The sequence below is a fragment of the Salmo salar genome, chromosome ssa04 (assembly GCF_905237065.1).
Source record: "Salmo salar chromosome ssa04, Ssal_v3.1, whole genome shotgun sequence".
NCBI classification, from domain to species: domain Eukaryota; kingdom Metazoa; phylum Chordata; class Actinopteri; order Salmoniformes; family Salmonidae; genus Salmo; species Salmo salar.
Genome location: NC_059445.1, coordinates 79,517,201 through 79,544,268, shown reverse-complemented (window position 1 = coordinate 79,544,268; position 27,068 = coordinate 79,517,201). Strand labels below are relative to the sequence as shown.

The window sequence follows — 27,068 nt, the reverse complement described above, 5'->3', positions numbered from 1 at the left end:
GTAGGCCTTGAAATTCATCCACAGGTACACCTACTTGACTCAAATGATGTCAATTAGCCTATTAGAAGCTTCTAAAGCCATGACATAATTGTCTGGAATGTTCCAAGCTGTTTAAAGACACAGTCAACTTAGTGTATGTAAACTTCTGACCCACTGGAATTGTGATACAGTGAATTATAAGTGAAATAATCTATCTGTAAACAATTGTTGGAAAAATTACTTGTGTCATGCACAAAGTAGATGGCCTAACTGACTTGCAAAAACTATAGTTTGTTAACAAGAAATTTGTGGAGTGGTTGAAAAACTAGTTTTAATGACTCCAACCTAAGTGTATGTAAACTTCCAACTTCAACTGTACATCAGGTCAATGGGTGCCTTGGATCTCGTTTAACCTGTTAGTGCTAGGGGGCAGTATTGACACGGCCGGATAAAAAAACGTACCCGATTTAATCTGGTTACTACTCCTGCCCAGTAACTAGAATATGCATATAATTATTGGCTTTGGATAGAAAACACCCTAAAGTTTCTAAAACTGTTTGAATGGTGTCTGTGAGTATAACAGAACTCATATGGCAGGCAAAAACCTGAGAAGATTCTGAACAGGAAGTGGCCTGTCTGACAAGTTGTTGTTCATCTTGGCTCTTTTTATTGAAGACTGGGGATCTTTGCTGTAACGTGACACTTCCTACGGCTCCCATAGGCTCTCAGAGCCCGGGAAAAAGCTGAATGATATCGAGGCAGCCCCAGGCTGAAACACATTATCGCGTTTGGATAGTGGCTGGTCAGAGTACTCTGAGACTCAGGCTCGTGCACGAGGGCACGAGATGTTTTTATTTTCTCTCTCTTTGTACGTATACACGCTTTCCCGGTCGGAATATTATCGCTTTTTTACGAGAAAAATGGCATAAAAATTTATTTTAAACAGCGGTTGACATGCTTCGAAGTACGGTAATGGAATATTTAGAATTTTTTTGTCAGGAAATGCGCCATGCTCGTCACCCTTATTTACCCTTTCGGATAGTGTCTTGAACGCATGAACAAAACGCCGCTATTTGGATATAACAATGGATTATTTGGGACCAAACCAACATTTGTTCTTGAAGTAGAAGTCCTGGGAGTGCATTCTGACGAAGAACAGCAAAGGTAATAACATTTTTCTTATAGTAAATCTGACTTTGGTGAGTGCTAAACTTGCTGGGTGTCTAAATAGCTAGCCCTGTGATGCCGGGCTATCTACTTAGAATATTGCAAAATGTGCTTTCACCGAAAAGCCATTTTAAAATCGGACATATTGAGTGCATAGAGGAGTTCTGTATATATAATTCTTAAAATAATTGTTATGTTTTTTGTGAACGTTTATCGTGAGTAATTTAGTAAATTCACCGGCAGTGTTCGGTCGGAATGCTAGTCACATGCTAATGTAAAAAGCTGGTTTTTGATATAAATATGAAATTGATTGAACAAAACATGCATGTATTGTATAACATAATGTCCTAGGGTTGTCATCTGATGAAGATCATCAAAGGTTAGTGCTGCATTTAGCTGTGGTTTGGGTTTATGTGACATTATATGCTAGCTTGAAAAATGGGTGTCTGATCATTTCTGGCTGGGTACTCTGCTGACATAATCTAATGTTTTGCTTTCGTTGTAAAGCCTTTTTGAAATCGGACAATGTGGTTAGATCAATGAGAGTCTTGTCTTTAAAATTGTGTAAAATAGTCATATGTTTGAAAAATTGAAGTTTTAGCATTTTTGAGGTATTTGAATATCGCGCCACGGGATTACACTGGCTATTGAGTAGGTGGGACGCAAGCGTCCCACCTAGCCCATAGAGGTTAAACGTTCATCCAACTCGGAATTTCAAGTCAGAAACTCGGGCATCTTTCTAAGGCTCCGACTTTTTTGCATTTTTGAGGTATTTGAATATCGCACCACGGGATTACACTGGCTGTTGAGTAGCCCATAGAGGTTAATGACTGCCTACCTTGGCTTTCTGCATGACATTTCCTCTGCTAGATGCATAGATGGATAGGGGACGCTTCCGCATCTCAGCAGCACAGTTTACTGGCATGGATGCCTCGCTGTATAGATGATCAACTTTACTGATCTGGACCTGGACAAAGTTGAGAATATCTGTTAACGGGTAAAAACTCTAAAAAGACAATAAAACATGGTCTGAAATTTAAACAGTTGTTTGTGATGTAGTAGGAGATAAAGCAGCCAGGCACCTTTCTGGGGGGTTTGCTCTCTGTAGGTGGCCCCAGCACCCCTCCAGCCAGCGACTTCTTTAGATTCTCCTTCACCTCAGTGAGACGCAGCTCCAGGTCCACCCGCTCCCCCTCCTTCCCCCTGCAGTTCTCCTCCAGCTGGGCAAAACGCTTCTCCAGCTGCTTCTGCTGCTTACCTGACCACAGTCACAAACACGCATTCATTTGTTAGGTTACATGGCGCCTCAATAAGTCTGAGTGAAGAATTCCTATACTGTGGCTAAGCTGTAGGTGGCGCCATTAATCTACACAAAAAAAAAACATGCTCTCTCTTTTTAAGGGATAGTCAATACAAGACTCTGTTTTATTGTCTTACCTGTAGCGTCCTTCAGTTGTTCCTTCACCTCTTTCCTCTCATTGCGTAATACAAGCAGGGCACTTTTGAGGACCTCTCGCGCCTTCTCCATCTCGTCTTTCTCCTTCAGGTACCTCCTGGCATCGTCCTCTGCTCGTGTTTTACCATACTTCCCTGATACATGCTTATTCGCATCTAAGGCAGACAAACAACGAAAATACATTCTGAGTGGTCACATTTGAAAATAATATAGGTTTATTCTAGGCATACTCTGACAAGATGAGATCATGTCAAATCCCCCCCCCCCCTTCCCAGCATCACACACAGACTTGGCTGACCTTCTGGAGACTTACTGGAACAGTGTCTCTTTATGGTGACTAGGGAGTCCACCTTCTCAGTCTCTCTGCTGCTAGAGAAAGAAGAGTGGTGTTTCACCTGAGCTCCTGGTCTGGGCACCTGCTCCTCTGGCTGCTGTGGAGTGTAGAGCAGGAAAGGGTAAGGTAGAGCAGGAAAGGGTAAGGTAGAGCAGGAAAGGGTAAGGTAGAGCAGGAAAGGGTAAGGTAGAGCAGGAAAGGGATATCCAGGGCAGAGCAGGCAATGGCAGAGCAGAGAAGGGAAGAGGAAGGAGATAGAGATGAGGGAGGTGAGAGTAATACAACAGATGAACTCTCACTAATGTGTGTGGCATGTAATGTGTGATATTGCAAAACTTACTGTTTGAGAAACTAGACCACAAGTTAAATAAACTAACCACTTCAAGTTGAGTATACTGGAATTTGAGAGATGTATCACAAAGTATTACAGTCAAATAGTGAAATCTGGATTTAGACACATTTTGGGAAGTAAAGAAAAGTCTTGACACACAGTTGGATATGATTCATATTTCCCCTCAAAGAGTCATGAGTTTTCCCAAATACGCCAGGGCTGTGTGAGATCTCTGTACTGCATTTTCCCCCTCACATGACCCTCCCCTTGGACTGTAAAGTAAATGTACCACCCTCTCCCCCATAGAATTAACTCCAAATAATGTTTACGGCCAAAAATAACAATAACTGTAGCGACCGTGTGTTTAAAAACGTGGATATCGACTTGGCCACTTCAGCAGGCTTTTGTGGCACAGTCAATGCCACGGTGGTCTACGGGCCAGAAGATTCACCGACCACCACAGATGAGCTCTCTCTCCCTGCCTCTTTCAGTATACTACAATCAGAGCCGTCTGCAGACAATGATCAGCTAGGGGGGAATCACATTTTCAACATTTTGATGTCATCTATAATTATATAAAACACACGCAACACATTTTCCACCAACAGGTTTCTGTGCCAATGCACCACACAACCAATAAACAAAGCATACAGTCTTCGGTTTCCGTTTTCAACAACATAATCTCTCTCGACAAACTGAAAATACATCCCTCCCTACATTGTAGGTTTACCCAGTATCGAAGGCTTGGCTTGACAATCTCAGAATGTAATTAAACATTTGTGTTTTGTAACAGACTTCTCTTTTCATTCATCATTTGGCCGCTAAACAGTTTGGATTGATTTTAGTTTTTTAAGAGACCGGGATTGCACATTAAAGTCAGGGACTTACTTCCATTGTGGTCTCAATATATATATATATTTTTACATAAATACATATGTAACAGGATTCAAATAGACATCCTTGTTTGTATGAGTTGCTGTAATTAAGCAGCCAGGTTATTTGTGTAGTTGTGGCGCCACCTGCTGAATTATTTGTGCAACTGCATCTGTGCATATTTGTACGTATCGCAGGATCCAGCCAATGAGTTCAACTTTTGATGGAGATTTCATGACGGATTTGCAGATGCTCTGAAGTGTACACATTGTGTTGTGTGTGTGTGTGTGTCTGCAGAATAAACTGTGAAAGAGAACAGCACTGTGTCTAATATTCTAAAATCTTCATAAAAATATGCCATTTCAGAGTTTACTTTAGCAAAATTTAGCGCCGGACAAGTTGACAGGTAAGATTTGAATTTACTCGACATTTGAGAAATGTTATGGACATCCATATGCGCCAATCAGCTGTGTTGTGACAAGGTAGGAGGTGTTATACAGAAGATGGCCCTATTTGGTAAAAGACCAAGTCCATATTATGGAAAGGACAGCTCAAATAACCAAAGAGAAACAACAGTCCATCATTACTTGAAGGTCAGTGAATGCGTAAAATTTCAATAACTTTGAAAGTTTCTTCAAGTGCAGTTGCAAAAACCATCAACCGCTATGATGAAACTGTCTCTCATGAGGACCGCCACCGGAAAGTTACCTCTGCTGCAGAGGATAAGTTCATTAGAGGTAACTGCACCTCAGATTGCAGCCCAAATAAATGCTTCAGAGTTCAAATAACAGACACATCTCAATATCAACTGTTGAGGAGACTGCGTGAATCAGGCTTTCATGGTTGAATTGCTGCAAAGAAACCACTACTAAAGGACACCAATAATAAGAAGAGACTTGCTTGGGCCAAGAAACACTTGCAATGGACATTAGACCAGTGGAAATCTGTCCTTCGGTCTGATGAGTCCAAATTTGCGATTTTTTTATTCCAACCGTTGTGTCTTAGTGAGATGCAGAGTAGGTTAATGGATGATCGCCGCATGTGTGGTTCCCACAGTGAAGCATGGAGGAGGAGGAGTGATGGTGCTTTGCTGGTGACACTGTCTGTGATTTATTTCGAATTTAAGGCACACTTAACCACTTATCTCTGCTGAGATACGCCATCCCATCTGGTTTGCGCTTAAAGGGACTATTATTTGTTTTTCAACAGGACAGTGACCAAACACACCTCCAGGCTGTGTAAGGGCTATGTGACCAAGAAGGAGAGTGCTGCATCAGATGACCTGGCCTCCACAATCACCCGACCTCAACCCAACTGAGATGGTTTGGGATGGGTCGGACCGCAGAGTGAAGGAAAAGGGTGGCTACTTTGAAGAATCTAAAATATATTTTGATTTGTTTAACACTTTTTTTGGTTACTACATGACTCCATGTGTGTTATTTCACAGTTTTGATGTCTTCACTAATATTCTACAATGTAGAAAATAGTAAAAATAAAGAAAAAACCTTGAATGAGTAGGTGTGTCCAAACTTTTGACTGGTACTGTATAAATAAAGGAAGAGAAGCTTAGGCCTAACCCCAGAGAGATAGAGAGAGAGAGACAGTGGTGGAAAAGTACTTGATTGTCACACTTGATTGAAAGTCAACATACCTTAGAAAATGACTCAAGTGAAAGTCACCCAGTAAAAGTCTGAATAAAAGTCTAAAAGTATTTGGTTTTAAATATATTTAAGTATCAAAAAGTAAATGTAATTGCTAAAATATACTTAAGTGTCAAAGGTAAAAAGTATACATAATTTCAAATTCCTTATATTAGGCAAACCAGATGGCACGATATTCTTGTTTTTTTTTGCCAGGGGTACACCCCGACATTTAGACATAATTTACAAACAAAGCGTGTGTGTTTAGTGAGTCCTCCAGATCAGAGGCAGTAGATGACCAGGGATGTTCTCTTGATAAGTGTGTGAATTGGACCATTTTCCTGTCCTGCTAAGCATTCAAAATGTAACGAGTACTTTTAGTTTTCAGAAAATGTTTGGAGTAAAAGAAAAACATTATAAATAGTAAAGTAATAGAAATATAATATAAATATAAATAGTAAAGTACAGATACCCCTAAAAACTACTTAAGTAATATTTGTCATGACGTTGGCCTGTGGGTAAGGTTTATGACCCCCCCCATAAATACCTTTCTCCCTTCCCCTCTCTGACCCTACTGAAGGACTTGAATAGCCTGTGTTAAATATAGAGAGTCTGGGAACATCAAACAAATGGGGAAAAGGAACCATATTTTGTTAATAAAACCAGTTGGAAATATGCTTGGGAACGTAATGAGTATGTATGTCAGTTCGGTTGTCATCTGAGACATTATGACTGATGACAGGACGACATAAACTGTACCTGGGAAAGTATACACCCTCTAGTTATCAGAATAACATGGAATTGTTATGCAATTGAAATGTTTGATATTGAAATTGTTTGTTAGGAGATTAAATGTAATTTTAGCTTCCAAATGAGAGAATTGGGTTTTCATAAGGAAAGTGCCCTGCTTGATCAGTGGCCCAACCCTGTGAAGAGACAAGGGTTATAAACGATGAAACACCTCCTTCCCCCTCTCCACTATATAAGCCTTTGATGAAACGATAACCACGTTGTTCCAGTACGTGAGGTCTGCAGCCTCTACGTTAGAAGGACACACATGTCAACTAAGCCAACCTCGGCGTGAGCTATGGTATGAACTGGTATGAACTTTGAGCTTATTCACTACAGAAGTGCTACTTCCTAGCCGTTGAGTTCGCAGCGGCCTAGACGTGGGCTAGGAAAGGACGGACGATGGATCCAGTCTAACAGACGGACAAAGATACCACCACGTATCCAATTTACCACCAGAGACATTCTTCCGAGTACAGGAAGATCTGTTGGCCAACCCGGCCAGCATCTACGACCAATCTACCGAAGCGCAGCTCAGAGTAAATATTTATTGCATTTTCCTTTTCCAAATGGGCGGTAATTTAGAATGCATAAGATAATGTATTTACGATAGCATAGCTGCTGTTTCTTTGTTCCTAAATCTTCCCGCTCTTTCATTCAAGCCCAACCCCCTTTCCTTTGTGTAACCAGCCATGATACAGGTTCCGTCCACCAGAACGTTTTTGTATGACATCATATGTATTCGGTGTATTTGTAATTCTGTGTGATAAGTTTAGGTATTTAGTAAATAAATAATTAAACCCAATTTTGTATTGCTGATTCAACTTGTTAGCCAGGGTTCGTGAAGATAGCCAAGAATTTACAACTTTCATTATGAGACTGAAAATAAGATAAGGGTTAATATTGACTGCTATCGATGTAAAATATTACTAAGTATTTTAAGAGTTTATTCGGAAGATAACGGCTCTATAAACGTTCTTCCGTGGTGCCCCGACTTTCTAGTTAATTACATTTACACGATTAGCTTAATCAGGTAATATTAATTAGAGAAAGAATTTTATAGGTTAGCATGTCATTTCACTTAATCCGGCATAGCCAAAGACACAACATATTTTTACTTTAGTACTTCACACTACTGAAGATAGACATATGCCGGCGGCATGCTATGACACCGACATGCATTTCTTTAATGTCAGATGGCTACTGCATCTGCTATACAGATAGAAAATTAACAAATTACCCTCCTTCTGTACTTCTATCTGAATATTTTGTATAAAGATAAGCATTATATTATAGGAGTAACTCTGGTAGGTGTGAAACACTTCCTCACCTCCAGTTAAACTGTTGGAGTCAGTTGGAGCGTCAGGGCGCGCTGCCTTCATATCATAGGCCTGCAGTAGCTAAAGGTTAATAATAGCCCTACCAAACCTTCACAAACATTTCTAAACTTTAGTGTAATATCAAAAGTCAGTCAAGTTGTTGTTTATAGTGAAAATACGAGCAGAAGAGCGAATGTGAACCAGGGAAAAAAAACACACTACTCTCCCGTGCCCAATAAAGAAAAACACACAAACCTCCCATAAAGCAAAAAAAATAAAAGGTTTGACAAGCCTCCCCTATTTTGGACCACCCCTCCCCCAGTACATTTCGATCTGTCCCATACACAACTCAGATGAGCTCCGATGAGCTACTTTCAGAGCGCATCCCTGGAGTGTCGTCTATACCCTCCCACATACCCACAGAGGAGCCTATCGGCATTCAGCAGGCCTTCAGAATGCTGTAGAATTAAAATCCCTTTGACTCCTACTCCCTGATTCTGTGGAGAGATATAGGAACAGATCATTCATCAACTGGATCCTTAGGATTCCAGCTACAGTTATGGGTGTGAACACAGAGCTGGGGATTCCTTAGATGTAAATCTCAACCAAAGGAAGTCTAGTTTTTTTTTTTTGCTACAGTTCAGAGGTTGCTGGTATACTGCTGTCTCATGCACAGCCAATAGGGTTTGGTTAACCTGTTTTTCTTGAAATGTGGTTTCTTTCCCACAAAAAAATAAGGGTGTGGAGCTTTCCCACTTTCAAAATGAAATGAAAGTTTGTCATTATGATGTGTCAACAAGTTAAAACATGTTTAGCATTCGTATCTCCTCACCAATATGCTCTCATAAGGAACCTCGTCATACGTTCTGGAGTCTGTCGAGGCGCTGCTGGAGGAGGTAGCCCATCTATGGGACAGGAAGAGGCTAGCATTGTGATGTCATAACAACCATACTGTGCAGACAGACCCTGGTAGAATTGTCAAAATACCTGTGGTTAAATGTTGGTACCTTGATGAAAACCTCCAAATGGTAAAACTGATTCAGCATTTCAAAAGAGACAAGCATTTACCCCCATGACCATCTGGCATTATAAATGTACTCCCCTTAAAATATGAAGCCCATTTGGAAATGACCCCAGCCTCAGACTCACAGGAAGGAGTGTCTTGCTGCATCTGTGATGCTAGTGATGGTGTCCACGTCTACATAGTCATAGTGCAAAGCCTCAGGGCTGGTGGCACAGCCAGACTCTGCCAGCAAAACCCCCAGCCAGCGGCCCATCTCTTCTGAACAGCTGGCCTGTTGGACAGACAGAGACACTTACATCAATCACCACATGGCACTGATCCCAAAGGGGACTAGAACCCACGAGACGGACCGGAGAGACCGGTCAAGGGATAGGGGACATTGGGCTACATATACACGCACAAACATACCTCCAAGGCAGCCACCTCGTTGCCTCCTTGCAGGATGCGGAAGGCGAAGGGGTGCTTGGGCCCTACTCCAGGTATGACCTCAGACCCATGGAGGACCACAGCTCTGACGTGAGTACCCAGGTCGCCCCGGTCTTTGTGAAGGTACAGTGTTCCACTCCTCACACAGCACCATCTCTCCCTCCAACACTGGCTCAGCAGTAGATTTAGATAACCTGAGGACAGGAACACATCAATACTTTCCAGAAAAAAGGTAATTACATGGAGCAGTAGAAATGAAAATAACAGCTTTTAAAAAGGTGGGAAGACAACAGACTAGTAGTAACATGCTAAATACCAGCCAAGAGATTATGACTGTGGAATGAACATGTCATATATGACATGGATGGCCTCCTGAGTGGTGCAGTGGTCTAAGACACTGCATCACAGTGCTAGCTGTGCCACTAGAGATTCTGGGTTCAAATTCAGGCTCTGTCGCAGCCGGCCGTGACCGGGAGACCAATGGGGCGGCGCACAATTGGCCCAGCGTTGTCCTGGTTAGGGGAGGGTTTCGCCGGCAGGGATGTCCTTGTCCCGTCGCGCACTAGCGACTCCTGTGGTGGGCCGGGCGCAGTGCACGCTGACACGGTCGCCAGTTGTACAGTGTTTCCTCCGACACATTGGTGCGGCTGGCTTCCGGGTTAAGTGGGCAGTGTGTCAAGAAGCAGTGTGGCTTGGTTGGGTTGTGTTTCGGAGGACTCACGGCTCTCGACCTTCGCCTCTCCCGAGTCCGTACGGGAGTTGCAGCAATGGGACAAGACTCCAATTGGATACCACGAAATTGGGGGAAAGAAAATGGGTTAAAAAAAGATCTATATGTATGACATGGATGCGGGGCGCTCACCACAGCGGGGGTTGTCGTCATGGTGGTAGGAGGACAGAGTGTCTCCTGGGAGAGGAGGCTTCTTCTTAGAGAAACTGACGATCCTGTTGATCTTCCGTCCAGCCGCTCTGCTCATAGACCCCGTCAGCTCTGAAAACGCCCCCCTCTTCCCCTTCCCTAAACAGAAACACACCGGAGTCAGCACAGAGTCCTTTACAAAAGAGTCATTTACTAGATCATGTATTGTGTGTCTGAAAGGGCATGTTTTAGTTAGCTATTTACTGGATGCTCATGTTCCAATGTGGCACACTGTATTGGCAATCGAACAATGTAGGCAAATGTAGTTCAGTGCTTCTAAAAATGTTGTTTTGAAGTCCCAGGGCTCTGTCGACCAGGTGCTACCTCTCTGCCTTGTGTACGTATGTCCTATGATGTCATTGTGAGACAAAGACAGGAAGAGGGCAGGAAGGATGGTTCTGCTCCGGGTCACACTTCCTCTGTCTTTTATCTGCTTTAGGTAAAACATCCAAACGTTGACACCTCTTCTGACTCAGGAACATAGATCACTCTACTTTCTCATTCATTATGTTTTCCTCCGTCTTTAGGTTGCCAAAGCCACTGCCCTACATAGTGTTTCATTTCAGTCTGCTTGAGCCTGTGTCTCAGTTTAAAAAGGGTTCTACATTTTTTTTTTAAATGACATGGAGTATCTAAAAGTGGTCTTTTGAATCTCACAATGCAGACTAGTAAAACACAAAGCTACAGTAGAACAGTAGAAAGCAGACACCCAGGGAAGTTCAGGTATGTTGAGGCAGATTGGGTCCTAACCTTCACAGTTGTCACGGAGCTGACCAGAGGACAGGTTGTCACCTGTGGCCACGCTGTCAGAGTCAGAGGTGTGCTTGTCAACCAACACTACAGTGTGCTTGTCAGCTCCTAGTAACTAGAGAGAAGAGAGGGGGGGAAATTAGGTTAGTGTGGACACTAACCTAATTAAAAACAAAACATTACCGTCTTAGAATAATCCTGAAATGGGTTCCACAGTCCCTCTGTCCACAGTCATACATTTAAGCTATAATAGAATGGCTCGGTTTCCATCTATGTGGAGTTTCAGTTGCTGATCACTAGACTATTCACAGTCAGCTGTTTTTAACTGTCAGAAGGCAGCATTAGAGCATCAACCCCTCCTCTGATTGAGTGACACGGCATAAACACACCATCAATGAACTGATACAGATCAGGTAGTGATACATTAGAAGGTGGGGGGGGGGTCAAACAGGCTGGACGTCGTCTGTCTGTCTGACCTGTCTGACCTGTCTGGTTATTTACTGAACTGCTTTCATTCTGTCTGGTTATTTACTGAACTGCTTTCATTCTGTCTGGTTATTTACTGAACTGCTTTCATTCCGTCTGGTTATTTACTGAACTGCTTTCATTCTGTCTGGTTATTTACTGAACTGCTTTCATTCCGTCTGGTTATTTACTGAACTGCTTTCAATCCGCCTGGTTATTTACTGAACTGCTTTCATTCTGTCTGGTTATTTACTGAACTGCTTTCATTCCGCCTGGTTATTTACTGAACTGCTTTCATTCCGTCTGGTTATTTACTGAACTGCTTTCATTCTGTCTGGTTATTTACTGAACTGCTTTCATTCTGTCTGGTTATTTACTGAACTGCTTTCATTCTGTCTGGTTATTTACTGAACTGCTTTCATTCTGTCTGGTTATTTACTGAACTGCTTTCATTCTGTCTGGTTATTTACTGAACTGCTTTCATTCTGTCTGGTTATTTACTGAACTGCTTTCATTCTGTCTGGTTATTTACTGAACTGCTTTCATTCTGTCTGGTTATTTACTGAACTGCTTTCATTCTGTCTGGTTATTTACTGAACTGCTTTCATTCCGTCTGGTTATTTACTGAACTGCTTTCATTCCGCCTGGTTATTTACTGAACTGCTTTCATTCCGTCTGGTTATTTACTGAACTGCTTTCATTCCGTCTGGTTATTTACTGAACTGCTTTCATTCCGCCTGGTTATTTACTGCAGCATGGTTATGTGCAGTATGTGAAACATATATTGTGAAAACACCAGTCCCAGGTTGTCTGAGTCAGTTTGAGTGAAACAGGATAAGGGGCCCATAGGGTCTGTACAGTGCAGACACAGAAGGCTGTGTTGGGTTACAGGCCTATAGACTGAGTAAGGTATCTAGCAGTGTTACTGAGGGAAGACCCACCTTGTCCAGCTCTATCTTCCTCTGGATCATAGGAGAGGATGAGCCCTCTAATCCTTCACCGCTGGTGGCTTGACTGGCCACCTCCCGGATCACTGTGAGCCATCGCTCCGCCTGCTCCTTGCTCTGGACAGCCAGCACCAAGGCCTCTCCACCAGGCAGGGAGAAACGCAGCTCGTGCTTCTTGCGGCGCGCCTCTTTGGGGATGTAGATGACGTTACACAGGTTCAGCGGCAGCTCAATGTGTGGGCTTCTGTCTTTAATGCTCTTGTAGCACTGCAGAGGAAGACACAGAAAAACAGTTGTTTCTTTTTTTATATTACAATTGACTTTAAAATACTTTACTGCAGATCACTCCTAATATCTAAATGTGTCTCAATTAGATCAGGCCTGATGTGTAATAAACCTTTAATAGTAAACACAGACTGCAGAAAAGGCTGTTGCCCTACCTGTAATCTGTTGTCACGGACGACTGTCAACTGTTTGGCCCATTGGCCGAAGCGTTTCTTGCGCAGCAGAAAGGCACAGATACGACAATCCTTCATCGGCCCCACAGAGTTCTCCTCTGACTGCCACCTCTGACTAGTCCTGCCCTGGCCCTTCGCCTCCTCATCCTCCTCATCATACGATTCATAGGAGCTGCTCAGCGCGTCTGAATCAGCGTCTGGAGAACAACAAAGGATAACGGATAAGATGGTTCCCCTCAAAACATACAGATGTAGTAGCATCAAGTACACATTCATCTCAACCGGATGCTATGATTTCATTCATACTCACATGAGTTCTTGTGCGGGCCATTGATTTGGGTGATGGGGTAATTATTGTCAGCATCCTCATAATATGCATCTTCAATGGAATTTGGGGGACTTGCGCTGACTAGAAGAAAGCAGAGGACAGAGATCAGAGATAACCCAACAATAAGAGTGTGTAGCACAGTTGGCTGGTGGCACCTTAACTGATGACAGGCTCATAGTAGTGGCTGGAACAGTATTGACACAAACGCATGCGTTTAATACGGTTCCATTCACTCCATTCCAGACATTACTATGAGCCCGTCCTCCCCTCGATTCTCCTGTGTTGTGTACCGTGTACGGACAGTGAGTTGGGGTGGTTATGAATAGGTGACGGCAGGGAGGACGTGTGACTGACTACTCACTGCGTTTGGTGATGTTGGTGGTGATGTATTGGGTCACCGTGCCTGGATCCAGGGGTACTGCCTCCTCATAATAGTCCTCTGGGGGAGGGGTGGTTGGCAGAGGAGGAGGGGTTTCAGTGGGACTCTGGGGGGAATTAACGTTAGGAGAAATTCAATAAACAAAAAGTGTTATAGTCAAAGTTCTGATGCAATTCTACAGTACTGTGGAAAAGGCTCTCACTTTAGAGGGCGGTATTTTGGGGGTTTCCTCCTCTGCTGGTTCCTTCAGTTCTTCTGGGGAGGCTCTGAGCTCATTCAGGTCTGTTGGGACAATGTAATATACACATCATTAAAGAATGACTGATCATGTCGTTGTTTACTCTATACTAGCATCGTCTAGAAAGTCATTATTCTTTTATATGAAACAATACAGATATGTTATTTAACTCACCAAATTCCTCAAACAGGGATTCCACAAAGCTGGTGCCATTTCCGTAAAGGGAAGTGTTCATGTATACGAAGTCTGATCCATTCACTTTAACAGAGAATGTAAAAAAATAAATAAACACTCTCCGTGCCCTCTCTCACACACACACACACACACACACCCTACCTGACGGCTGCAGCTGCCCCAGCAGGCTCCGGACCGCGCTCATCTTCTCCGTTGTGGCCTTGCTCACACTCTCATGGTCCAGCAGCTTCAGCAGCATGTTCAGCTCACTCACCAGATGCTCCATCGCTGCGGGAGAGAGAAGAACAACACAAGTCACAGGTCATGTCTGAAACAATGAGTGACCGTTTCAAGTGATCGTACAATATGTCAATTACTGAGCAAATCTATAATGGTGATGGTAAGATTCATCACTTTTACATTTTAGTCATTTAGCAGACGGACTTAGATAGTTAGGCGAGACAACCATCTATCTCAGAGTCATAGTAAGTACATCTTTCCTCAAAGTAGCTATCAGCAAAGTCAGCACTGGTAAGAAAAGACAAGTATAAAGGGTTAGTTCATTAACTATTGCATTCCAACACAACAATCAAACCCGCTTCATAATATGCTGAGGCCCTTATTCATGGGTCAACTGTCCTGACAACAGAAGTGGTTATGGGTGGAGCTAACCTCAGACATCTGGTTGTATTGGCCTGCGTCTGGAAGAACCCAGACAAAATAATCACAAGGTGGGATCTGGCGGCTTAATGCAATAAACAGGTGCGATAGAGTTTCATCAGCCTGTCACAAAAGCAAACCCAGGGATTGACATTACAGTCTGGAAGGCTCTCTCTCATTGGGCAAGTCAGGAGTAGTTTTTGTTGCCCTAAAGAACCCCTATGATCACCTGCCCGGAAATGGAAAGTATTTTCACCTACACACAGGGGAGGAACCAGAAAGACCAGACCACTGCAGTTCTTTGCATTCAGACTCAACTTGCATAAGTGTTCAGGTCTTTTACCCCGGGCAATAGAACAACCCTTAGCTAATGGCAATCCCTGCAGAACTCAAGTGTCCAAAGAAAGGAACTCCACATTTTGGAGGAATTTCCACATATCAAACTCAAGATAATGTTTTCCACGTGTAAAACTCTAATTGTTAGATATTACTGCACTGTTGGAGCTAGGAACACAAGCATTTCCCTACACTCGCAATAACATCTGCTAAATATGTGTATGCGACCAATAACATTTGATTTGAGATTTGATTTATCAACCTGTCTTCCTGGCATTGTGATGAGAGGGTCCCAGCACAGCACCCTCAAACCCATGACTGGACCATTTAATTACACAGAAACATCTGTTTAACAGCTCCCCTGGTGATAAGTTATTTATCTTATCTGTAGTGGGGCATTCCTGGAGCTGAGAGGAGATTGCCGTACCACCAGGCACTGGGGCTCCCCTGGAGAGGAGCATCTCTAACACACACACACACACACACACACACACACACACACACACACACACACACACACACACACACACACACACACACACACACACACACACACACACACACACACACACAACTTTGTAGACAGTAATCTCAGGACTAGGCCTACCTGTTTTTCTTTGAGGTCTCTGGAAGTGAGAGATGTTTTTCCCGGTCACAAGTTTTCAGTAGAATATGGGCCTGTTTTTGTAGCTTTAGTGCTGAAGGTTGTTGTCCATCTCTGCTCATAGCAGACCAAACAACCTGTCAGTGTTTTATTTCTCCACCCACAGCAACAAACTGATCAGCTTTAAAGAGTCAACCTAAAGTGCTTTGTGAGCAGAAGTCTTCATGTAGAAACAAGGCTAACTGTAAGGTTATGTTAGCACAGTCATGACCTCTCAGAATCCCATTGGAAAATGTCTGCTCTTTTGGCTTCCTGCTTTTGTTGCAGAAGTTACTCTGTAATAACACCATACAACCCTTACCTATCAAACAAGGAGTCAACAAGTTCAGCACAACCACTATGATTTCAGATGACTTACCAACCCTCTGAATACAGTCCAGTTAGAGTTGTTTAGAAGTGGGGTGCCGCAACGTCTGGGCTGGTCAGAAGTTTCCTGATCAGCTTATTGGAACAGTCGTATCAGTGACAGGTCAGGGATCAGTCTGAAAGTCAGGTTTCCTGATCAGCTTATTGGAACAGTCGTATCAGTGACAGGTCAGGGATCAGTCTGAAAGTCAGGTTTCCTGATCAGCTTATTGGAACAGTCGTATCAGTGACAGGTCAGGGATCAGTCTGAAAGTCAGGTTTCCTGATCAGCTTATTGGAACAGTCGTATCAGTGACAGGTCAGGGATCAGTCTGAAAGTCAGGTTTCCTGATCAGCTTATTGGAACAGTCGTATCAGTGACAGGTCAGGGATCAGTCTGAAAGTCAGGTTTCCTGATCAGCTTATTGGAACAGTCGTATCAGTGACAGGTCAGGGATCAGTCTGAAAGTCAGGTTTCCTGATCAGCTTATTGGAACAGTCGTATCAGTGACAGGTCAGGGATCAGTCTGAAAGTCAGGTTTCCTGATCAGCTTATTGGAACAGTCGTATCAGTGACAGGTCAGGGATCAGTCTGAAAGTCAGGTTTCCTGGTCAGCTTATTGGAACAGTCGTATCAGTGACAGGTCAGGGATCAGTCTGAAAGTCAGGTTTCCTGGTCAGCTTATTGGAACAGTCGTATTAGTGACAGGTCAGGAAAGACAGGAACCTTTGCACTAGCCATGATTGGCTGAGATAATGGATGGGCTGGACATGCTGAGAGATGAGTTCAGATAGAAGCGTGCTACATTGCAGACCAATCTATAACATGAGCTGCTCAGTATCTGTCGGTAATCCTTTCTAACGCAGCTTTTTTGAAAGATATCACAACGAACTGCACAACTGTTGCTAAGGCTCTCCACTTTATGATAGCTAAGGAGGCATTTGATTGCAAATGCGGAGGGAGTCGAAAAGAGAACACAGAAGGCTGTTGTATAAAACACCTGACTGGATTACATCTTCAAGCTAAGTGCAACCGTGGCATCCGTGACAGAGGGAGAAGCGTTCATCCAAGTGTACGGGTAAGAGAGTCTAGCTAGCTACATTTTCAGATATTATACGTTTCCAATTTTGTCAGAAAGTAATTTTCATTGCAAGTAAAAGCGTACTGTTAGCTAGCTAACGTTAGCTGGCTGGCTCACTAGCATTATGTTTATGATCTGTGTAGTAATGTCATCCGTATCTCAAGAGAAATTTATATTGCTAGTTATAGCCTAATGTTAGCTAGCTAGCTAAAATTGAACATAGCTAGTTGGTTAGCTTTAGCTAACTGTAGATACATGGGGGGTAGTAACGTTATGAGTTGGGATTATGGTTCATTGTTTCGCTAGCTAGCTACATGTCTAAACAAAAGACTCCACTATGCAAGTAACCATTTCATTGTACCATTTACACCTTCTAACAAGCTAGAAGCTAACCAAAAACATTGTTTAGAAAGTTGCTTTTAGTTGCCTGGATTGACATATACTAAATACATGTTTAAACCGATGGGTTTATTGGTGTTAAAATACAGTTTTGGAACACCATGCTGCTGATGTCAAACAGCCTGTCGTTTTTGTGTTTATACTGTTTCATAACAACGACAAGTTTGATGTCGGAACGACAATAGAATGTTCATGATGTCATTGCGACAACTGTATACAGACATGTCAATAGACGTAGTAGAAATCAGTCTCGAGTCTTGAAATCCTTGGTTGTTTAGTACACTACCGTACTCAATGTTTATCACATGGCCTCACATGCATCCTTAAAGACATGGATAGGGCTAAGGCTTAAGAGGGTATGAACAACACTTAATAGGTGTAGACAAAGAACAGCTCTCCAGTAGGTGTCCCAAAACATTCAAGAGCCATTTTCTCAATAGTTGATACAGTTTCAAAGCTGAACTACTTTCCCATTTGTTCCTCAACTGCTGTGTAGGATATACAATTTTCTAGCTTTGAATCTACTTTTATCCAATGTAAAAAAACACACAATTTCAAATTTTGCTACATAAGCCCGAAACGAGGCGGTCGGTCACAATAAACATCTCTGTAATAACAAATCCCCTCTCTGAATATCAAGGAATGGAAATGAACTGGCCCTGTCAAAACATAACTGTCCGAAAAGTAGTCAGGGTCAACTTTCAGAGATAATTGAGAAAACATCCACACATCATCAGGAAGTGGAGATCCAGTACTCAGTAGAACCAACCATAAGACTAATCACATGATCTACACGGACATCCATCTCCAATTCAAATGTTACAGTCCTGAGAGACTGGGACAAACACAACCCACACAGCCCACTAAGAGAGAGGCTGCCAAGACAGTATAATACAAGCATGCAGTCAATTTGGTTGCTTACCGGCTTCAACAGCTGAAGAAGAAGAAAGCCCACCATTTTCCAAAAACAGCTCCAGTGAGAAATGCTGTGGTAATCCACACATCAGCTGTGCTTGTCTCTGGATGATTGCAGAGCTCTCAACACACAGTCATTTAACTCACTCCCTCGCTCGCTCCTACCCTGGTATTGTGGTATCTAGTGGGCTGGGCTCAAAGAATTTACTCTCCAGCTGTTACACCCCCACTCCTCTACTTCGTCGCTCTCTGTCAGTCAGTCAGTCAGTCTCTCTCTGTCAGTCAGTCTCTCTCTGGCAGTCAGTCTCTCTCTGGCAGTCAGTCTCTCTCTGGCAGTCAGTCTCTCTCTGGCAGTCAGTCTCTCTCTGGCAGTCAGTCTCTCTCTGGCAGTCAGTCTCTCTCTGGCAGTCAGTCAGTCAGTCTCTCTCAGTCAGTCAGTCTCTCTCTGGCAGTCAGTCAGTCAGTCAGTCTCTCTCTGGCAGTCAGTCTCTCTGCCCATCTGAGACGTCACACACAATCTTTAAATTTCATCTACTTGTCTTTGAGGGGTTCCACTTCTCAGGGTTGGGTCTCTAGTACGATTGTAAACATACCGGTAGTTTCCCGATGTTACCAGAATCGTCAGTAATTTTGGTAATTAACAGAAAATCTATCATAACTTTGATAATCTTGTGTCACTTAAGCAATTTATTAATATATATAGTATTCATTTTTTCTATCCGTGTCCATGAGTTTCTAGTAGATAGACCATATGGTTAAAAAGAAAATAGCCTAATTAATGAAAAAAAGCATCTAATCAACAGCATTATTTTAAAAAATGAACTCTGCCACTCTTCCAACTATTGACCTTTTTCACTGCTGGCACCATTTTGACACCAAAACATTGACAACATACACATAGTAACATAGTAAAATAAATGTGCAAATAAAAATACATATATTAAAAGGATATTTCATGTTGAAACCGTCATTAAAACCACCAAAAGTATTCACGTAGTTGATTTACATTTAGGATAATGTTTTACAGCTTTGTCATTCTATTTTTATTTGAAAATCTTACTGAATTATTTGACATATTTTCCATGTAATAAGGCCACACAGAGGGCCAGAGATAATTACAGACACCTGGACAAATGTGAAGTACCTTAAAGGGCCACTAGATGTTGTGTGATAAGATACAAAAATGTTGGTAGTTCACTGGTAAACGTTGAACGTTTCCAGTAATATACCCTTCCATTGCAACCTTAGTCTCTAGAGGTGGAAACTGCTAAAAGGGATTGGCGGGGCTGGCAATTAAATGACATCACTGAATGATATCAAAGAAACCACAATGGAAGTCTCAATGCATGCATAGTCAGACAGTAAAAGGTTTCCATTCAACAGGAATAGTGTTGGGTTGGGTTCTTCCCTCCAGAGGGGATATCCGGGAGGGGGGGGGGTGAGGCTGATCCAGTGACCTTGACTCTTCTGCCTCTCCGTCTCCCTCTCTGCTCACCACACGGACACGTCCTCATGGCTACAGCTGGACACACTAGGAAACCGTGGCGACCCCAGAGAGCCACTGACTGAACTGAGCAAAATACCTGCCAACGCACTCACAGCAGTATAGCATGTCACGTGACTAGCCTCAACACTCAGACATAGCAGAGAGCTTCACATGAATCAGCCTCACTGATCTGGTTGTTTCCCCCTTTTAAAAAACAAAAAGACTTTTGATCTTGTCATTTGAATGTCACTTTAGAGAAACTGTACTTGTAGCTAATGAATCCTGACTTGTTTTCTCATAGTCAGCAGATTGAATCTCGAATTCATTGAGAGACGTTTAAAAAAGGGCAGCAGATTGTTTCCACGGAGAATGGTTGGTTTCCTTCCTCTTGAAAACAAGGAAATGGAGCCAAACAAAATAATAAAAACCTGTATTTCTGATGCTAAACAATATAGATGTGTGTGATCATCATCTCTCACTAGAGAGCTAGTAGAGAGAGCTCGTAGAGAGAGCTAGTAGAGAGAGCTAGTAGAGAGAGCTAGTAGAGAGAGAGAGAGAATAGACATACTGTATGAGGAAAGAGAAACATGGGAGCGAAACTGAAGCAGGCCAAGCGGTTCTGTAAGATGCGTGTGTTATTGGAGTGGTGTGGGGTGAAATCACAACTCCACAGCCCCGGGTCTCCAGGGGTCACTTGTCTGTCTGAACCCCTACTGCCAGGGCCAGAGAGGGGCCTGGCCCGCTCGCCCTGTTTCCGCTCCACTTGCATTCCCATGCAACACCCTCAAACCTCCAGCCCTACACCCCTCTTGCCCAGACGCCCACTCCCCTGCGCCCTCTGCTCGGACATCTCAGGGAAGTGTGTTAGCCAGTCTGGGAGATCCTGTGGGTGGTGCAGCTGGTTTAGGTCGTTTCCATGTAAAATGACCCATGAGCACCAACGTGAAGTTCATAGCAGCATGTCAAATTTTGTGTCAAATTAAAAGCTATTCTTTGGAAATTAAGGTACACACACACACACACACACACACACACACCTCAACCATTTTACATTTGAATAAGTGAAGGCTTTGATTTCTGGTCAAACAGATTGACAAGAGGTCTTAGAAAACATCAACCAGAAAACGTTTTTTTTTTTAAATATTAGAAATGCATGAAAACACAATAAATGTTGAAGTAAAGCTACACTGCCCGCGACCACAAGGCTCTCAGAGGGTGGTGCGGTCTGCACACTGCCTGCACTCCAGGACACCTACAGCACCCGATGTCACAGGAAGGCCAAAAGATCATCAAGGACATCAACCACCCAAGCCACGGCCTGTTCACCCCGCTATCATCCAGAAGGAGAGGTCAGTACAGGTGCATCAAAGCTGGGACTGAAAAACAGCTTCTATCTCAAGGCCATCAGACTGTTAAATAGCCATCACTAGCTCCACCCAGTATCCTGTCTTGAACTTAGTCACTAGCCAGTTACCACCCAGTTACTCAACCCTGCACCCTATGTACAGTGCATTCAGAAAGTATTCAAACACCTTGACTTTTTCCACATTTTTTTACGTTACAGCCTTATTCTAAAATGTATTAAATAATATTTTTTCTCATCAATCTATACACAATACCCCATAATGACAAAGCGAAAACAGGTTTTTAGAAATGTTTGCAAAATTTGATCTGGAAAGACACACACCTGTCTATATATAAAGGTCCCACAATTGACAGTGCATGTCAGAGCAAAACCAAGCCGCGAGGTCAAAGGAATTGTCCGTAGAGCTCCAAGACAGGATTGTGTCGAGGCACAGATCTGGGGCAGGGTACCAAAAAATGTCTGCAGTATTGAAGGTCCCCAAGAACACAGTGGCCTCCATCATTCTTAAACGGAAGAAGTTTGGAACCACCACGACTGGTCGCCCAGCCAAACTGAGCAATTGGGGGAGAAGGGCCTTGGTCAGGGAGGTGACCAAGATCCCGATGGTCACTCTGACAGAGCTCCTCTGTGGAGATGGGAGAAACTTCCAGAAGGGCAACCATCTCTGCAGCACTCCACTAGTCAGGCCTTTATGGCAGAGTGGCCAGACGGAAGCCACTCCTCAGTAGAAGACACATGAAAGCCTCCTTGGAGTTTTTCAAAAGACACCTAAAGACTCTCAGACCATGAGAAACAAGATATTCTGGTCTGATGAAACCAAGATTGAACTCTTTGGCCTGAATGCCAAGCGTCACGTCTGGAGGAAACCTGGCACCATCCCTACGGTGAAGCATGGTGGTGGCAGCATCATGCTGTGGGGACGTTTTTCAGTGGCAGGGACTGGGAGACTAGTCAGGATTGAGGGACAGATGAACAGAGCAAAGTACAGAGAGATCCTTGATGAAAACCTGCTCCAGAGCACTCAGTACCTCAGACTGGAGCAAGGTTCACCTTCCAACAGAACAAACACCGCAAGCACACAGCCAAGACAACGCAGGAGTGGCTTCGGGACAAGTCTCTGAATGTCCTTGAGTGGCCCAGCCAGAGCCCGGACTTGAACCCGATCGAACATCTCTGGAGAGACCTGAAAAAAGCTGTGCAGCGACACTCCCCATCCAACCTGACAGAGCTTGAGAGGATCTACAGAGAAGAATGGGAGAAACTCCCCAAATACAGGTGCGCCAAGCTTGTAGCATCATACCCAAGAAGACTTGAGGCCGTAATCGCTGCCAAAGGTGCTTCAACAAAGTACTGAGTAAACGGTCAAAAATTTCTAAAAACCTGTTTTTGCTTTGTCATTATGGGGTATTGTGTGTAGAAACAGTCAAGGGGTCTGAATACTTTCCGAATCCACAATGTATGTACAAAAAAATGTAACGTCTAGGAGCAACAACAACAAAAGTATCTATGCCGAATTAAGATTGAAAGATGTCTGCAGAAAGAATGGGGTGTCAGCTATGACATAACACATTGACTTTGGAATAATGTATTTTAATCTATTATTTAACTACAGTAAGTGAATTTACACTTTCCGAATGCACGGTGTGTGTGAGATATATATATATATATATATCTCACACACACACTCCTTCAAATTAGTGGATTCTGATATTTCAGCCACACCCGTTGCTGACAGGTGTATAAAAATCGAGCACACAGCCATGCATCTCCATAGACTAAAATTAGCAGTAGAATGGCCTTACTGAAGGGCTATCTTAGTGACTTACAATTGACCGGGGTAGTTGGAAGTGCTGTTAATGTGAAGTGGAAATGTCTAGGAGCAACAACGGCTCAGCCGCGAATTGGTAGGCCACACAAGCTCACAGAACAAGACCGCTGAGTGCTGAAGCGCGTCTGTCCTCGGTAGTAACACTCACTACCGAGTTCCAAAACTGGCTCTGGAAGCAACGTCAGCACAAGAACTGTTTCGTCGGGAGTTTCATGAAACGTTGCGTCTGCAGTTCTTCCAGTAAGTGTTTTTGTGTCAAATATTCAGTGTAAATTGTTAAAAGAATTCCTTGTGCATAGAGTTTGTATGGTTTGTTATACTTTGAAATCAATGTTTGCTGGAAAAAGTCTCAGCGCAATTCCATTTCTGTGGATTTTCCCTTTAGTTGAGTCACAGTGCTCAGAAAGGCCTTTAGTGACGTTCCCCTGCAGCCACACCCACACAGTGTGATTGAACACTATGACCCCTGCCGTGGTTCTGAGTTCAGGTCAACAAAGCCTCGCCTGTCAACACTCCCAGATCACAGAGCTGTCAGCTTAGATCATAAAATTTGACATGTACTCTCTCCTTTCCCTCCCCACGCCTGAGAACTATTCCAGTATAGTCAGAGCTGGCTTACAGTACAAGACAAATCAGCAAACTTACAAGCACTCACGCTACCATTAACATCAGACAGCCTCTTAGGGCTGGAGTCAATCCTTATTGCAGAAGTAACACAGAAGATCCGCGTTATGGCGCCGTTGAATTGTAAAGGCAATGTTCCCGCCTTCGAGGAGACTGCATTCACAGTAAACGCTGCATATGTCGCACAATTGTAAATTACCTTTCAATTTTAACACAGCTCTTCCGCGATACAGATTAAATCCAACCCTTAGAGGCTGTCTGATGTTACAATACCATACATATTGGTGGTAACAGAGCCAATGTAGACAGCTCCAAGAGGTAGTCACAACAGTAATGTCTCCACTAATACAGATCCATCCTACAGAGAGGAGAGCTTGTCCTAAACCTTCATTCAAGCTCTTTGCACTCAGCCTTTCCGCACCCTAACAATACACCATTGTCCAGACAAGGGACAAAATTAGACAATGACAACGCTCTTGAAGAAAGGGGGAAAATGCAATGTTACAAACTAGAACAAAAAACAACAAAAAACATTCACTCAAAACACACTGATATGTGCAGGGGCGTCGGGAGGCAGCTGTGCGGTCCAGAGGCATCCATTGGCATTATGGGTAAAAGGATATGTCCTGCAGCTGTGGTTTCCTGTCTAGGCTGACGACAGCAGCTTCTATCAACCCCAACCTTCTGCTTCCTATTCCTGTAATCTACACTCGTTCCTACAACATCCCAAATTCACTTCGTCACCATCCACTGCCTTCGTCCCTTCACATTATTTCACCTCCGCATCGTATAAAAGATCTGCTGATCTCTGAGTCTTAAATGGTATCACATTACTCTATTTACTTTCTGTCCAGTGGTAGGTTCTCCGGACCAGAGTTTAGTGAGCCGTCTCTGCACATAACAAATGGTCTGTAGTCTAGGAGGAGAGAGAGCTATGTGGTCTGGTTTGACCTGCCATGTCCTCCCTACAGGGCAGTGCACGGCCAAGGACAGACTCTCGCTGAAGATGCACATCAGCTGTTGTGGCGAGAGGCTTGCTGTTCATCACACTCACCAAGGGCTGAGGAATGACTCACATAGGGCCTTTGTGCACCCAGAGCCTGGTCATATGGAGACCACATGGGAGGGAGGGTGAAATTCAATTTTGATGACAACAAAAAGTTGGACTGGGTCAATCACAGATCTGAGAGAGACAACAGGCCACAGCACTGAGAGGGAAGGGAAGGACAGAGTCTGGGAGGATGACGTTGTCATTACATAGCAATGATTCCACAGCACTTCAGGAAATCAAAGGCAATGAGAACAGACGTGGCTCAAGTCTGATGAGCGCATTCCTCCATGCATTATAAGACAGGTTCCAGAGATACCGCCTGAGAACATCCATCTCCCAGAGGAGGTCTATGTTTCAACTGGTCAGTGGGACTTTGTGTCATCAGGGAGTCTACTAAAAATGTACGTTGGCCACACCCACATTGTCAAGACGCCACATTGCAAGATAAACACACCATAGCATCGACTATTTTTACCTTCTGCGTTGTTATTGTGAATGTCTCAGTTTAAATTCAGGATGCTGCTCTGCCCATATTTCAACACGGAACTGTTTATTTAGAGGAGAACACAAGCTGCACATCAACAGGAAGTTGATGACAATGCTCTGCAGAGGCCAGCCCTATTATCAGCCGCACAGCCATGATAGAAACTACAGGACCTCCTCTGTCTGGAGGGTCAGACATGATAGAAACTACAGGACCTCCTCTGTCTGGAGGCTCAGCCATGATAGAAACTACAGGACCTCCTCTGTCTGGAGGGTCAGACATGATAGAAACTACCGGACCTCCTCTGTCTGGAGGGTCAGACATGATAGAAACTACAGGACCTCCTCTGTCTGGAGGGTCAGACATGATAGAAACTACCGGACCTCCTCTGTCTGGAGGGTCAGCCATGATAGAAACTACAGGACTTCCTCTGTCTGGAGGGTCAGCCATGATAGAAACTACAGGACCTCCTCTGTCTGGAGGCTCAGCCATGATAGAAACTACAGGACCTCCTCTGTCTGGAGGCTCAGCCATGATAGAAACTACAGGACCTTCTCTGTCTGGAGGGTCAGACATGATAGAAACTACAGGACCTCCTCTGTCTGGAGGGTCAGACATGATAGAAACTACAGGACCTCCTCTGTCTGGAGGGTCAGACATGATAGAAACTACAGGACTTCCTCTGTCTGGAGGGTCAGACATGATAGAAACTACAGGACCTCCTCTGTATGGAGGGTCAGACATGATAGAAACTACAGGACTTCCTCTGTCTGGAGGGTCAGACATGATAGAAACTACCGGACCTCCTCTGTATGGAGGGTCAGACATGATAGAAACTACCGGACCTCCTCTGTCTGGAGGGTCAGCCATGATAGAAACTACAGGACCTCCTCTGTATGGAGGGTCAGACATGATAGAAACTACAGGACCTCCTCTGTCTGGAGGCTCAGCCATGATAGAAACTACAGGACCTCCTCTGTCTGGAAGCTCAGACTGACCCCAAGAGAGAATGATTGTCCTAATACTCGCTCCCCGCTTTTCCCTCACAAAACTTGTTTTAGACCTTACTGCCTGAGTATTGAAGAGATACAAGAGTGTGTGTGCACATGTTTCTTGTCTGTGTTGGTGTTGTGTAGAGACTCCTCGACTGAAGACCCAGTAATGAGACCTCGGTCAGGCCGTCATGGGAGTTACAGTTGCAGAGAAACAACCCAAACTGCTCTACAGAATGGTGGCGAAATGGCTTTTCTGGGGCCTTTTGAGAGAGTTGAGGAGGGAGTTCAAATAACTCATAAAATCTCTCTAACAGCTCTGTCTTTTATCGTTATTCTACGACCTTGGCTATCCGTGACATTCCGAGGTGAAAGAAAGGTCAGTTCATCTCAACTCCCATCTACGACCATGGTAAAACCCCAGCCCAGTCAGTCTCTCAGCCTCCCCTGCTAGGGCCCTGACCTGGGGGGGGGGCAGCACACAGAGTGCCACTTTAGACGGGCAGCTTTGATTTCCGCTCAACAGGCCCCGGAGTCAAACTGTGGCGGGCCACTGTCAGACAAAGACCAGTTCAGCTCTTACATCCCTATTCATAATCAACATAACAGTCTGATTTCACTCTGCCGAGATATATATATATATATATATATATATATATATATATATATATATATATATATAGTTGAAGTCAGAAGTTTACATACACCTTAGCCAAATACATTTAAAAACTCAGTTGTTTTCACAATTCCTGACATTTAATCCTAGTAAAAATTCCCTGTCTTAGGTCAGTTAGGATCACCACTTTATTTTAAGAATGTGAAATGTCAGAATAATAGTAG

At 43.6% G+C, this 27,068-nt stretch overlaps 1 protein-coding gene across 5 annotated transcripts in view; it reads right to left on the bottom strand.

Moving 5' to 3' along the window:
* afap1l1b (actin filament associated protein 1-like 1b) overlaps positions 1-27,068 on the bottom strand; it is a 43,011-nt gene that overhangs the window by 2,331 nt on the left and 13,612 nt on the right. Inside the window, exons 1-17 of one of the 5 annotated variants that reach the window (XM_014198104.2) lie at positions 18,405-18,628; positions 14,159-14,284; positions 13,997-14,080; positions 13,787-13,866; positions 13,567-13,690; positions 13,188-13,286; positions 12,860-13,074; positions 12,414-12,686; positions 11,008-11,122; positions 10,201-10,356; positions 9,321-9,532; positions 9,038-9,183; positions 8,721-8,793; positions 2,901-3,033; positions 2,584-2,757; positions 2,229-2,404; positions 1,985-2,113 (exon numbers count right to left, since the gene is read on the bottom strand). In XM_014198104.2, coding sequence (XP_014053579.2) covers positions 1,985-2,113; positions 2,229-2,404; positions 2,584-2,757; positions 2,901-3,033; positions 8,721-8,793; positions 9,038-9,183; positions 9,321-9,532; positions 10,201-10,356; positions 11,008-11,122; positions 12,414-12,686; positions 12,860-13,074; positions 13,188-13,286; positions 13,567-13,690; positions 13,787-13,866; positions 13,997-14,080; positions 14,159-14,284; positions 18,405-18,486 — 2,397 coding nt within the window. In that variant the 5' untranslated portion in view covers positions 18,487-18,628. Of the gene's footprint in view, positions 1-1,984; positions 2,114-2,228; positions 2,405-2,583; positions 2,758-2,900; positions 3,034-8,720; positions 8,794-9,037; positions 9,184-9,320; positions 9,533-10,200; positions 10,357-11,007; positions 11,123-12,413; positions 12,687-12,859; positions 13,075-13,187; positions 13,287-13,566; positions 13,691-13,786; positions 13,867-13,996; positions 14,081-14,158; positions 14,285-18,404; positions 18,629-27,068 lie in introns of those variants that run through there. The other 4 variants (XM_014198106.2, XM_014198105.2, XM_045717377.1 and 1 more) reach the window with 4 other exon arrangements.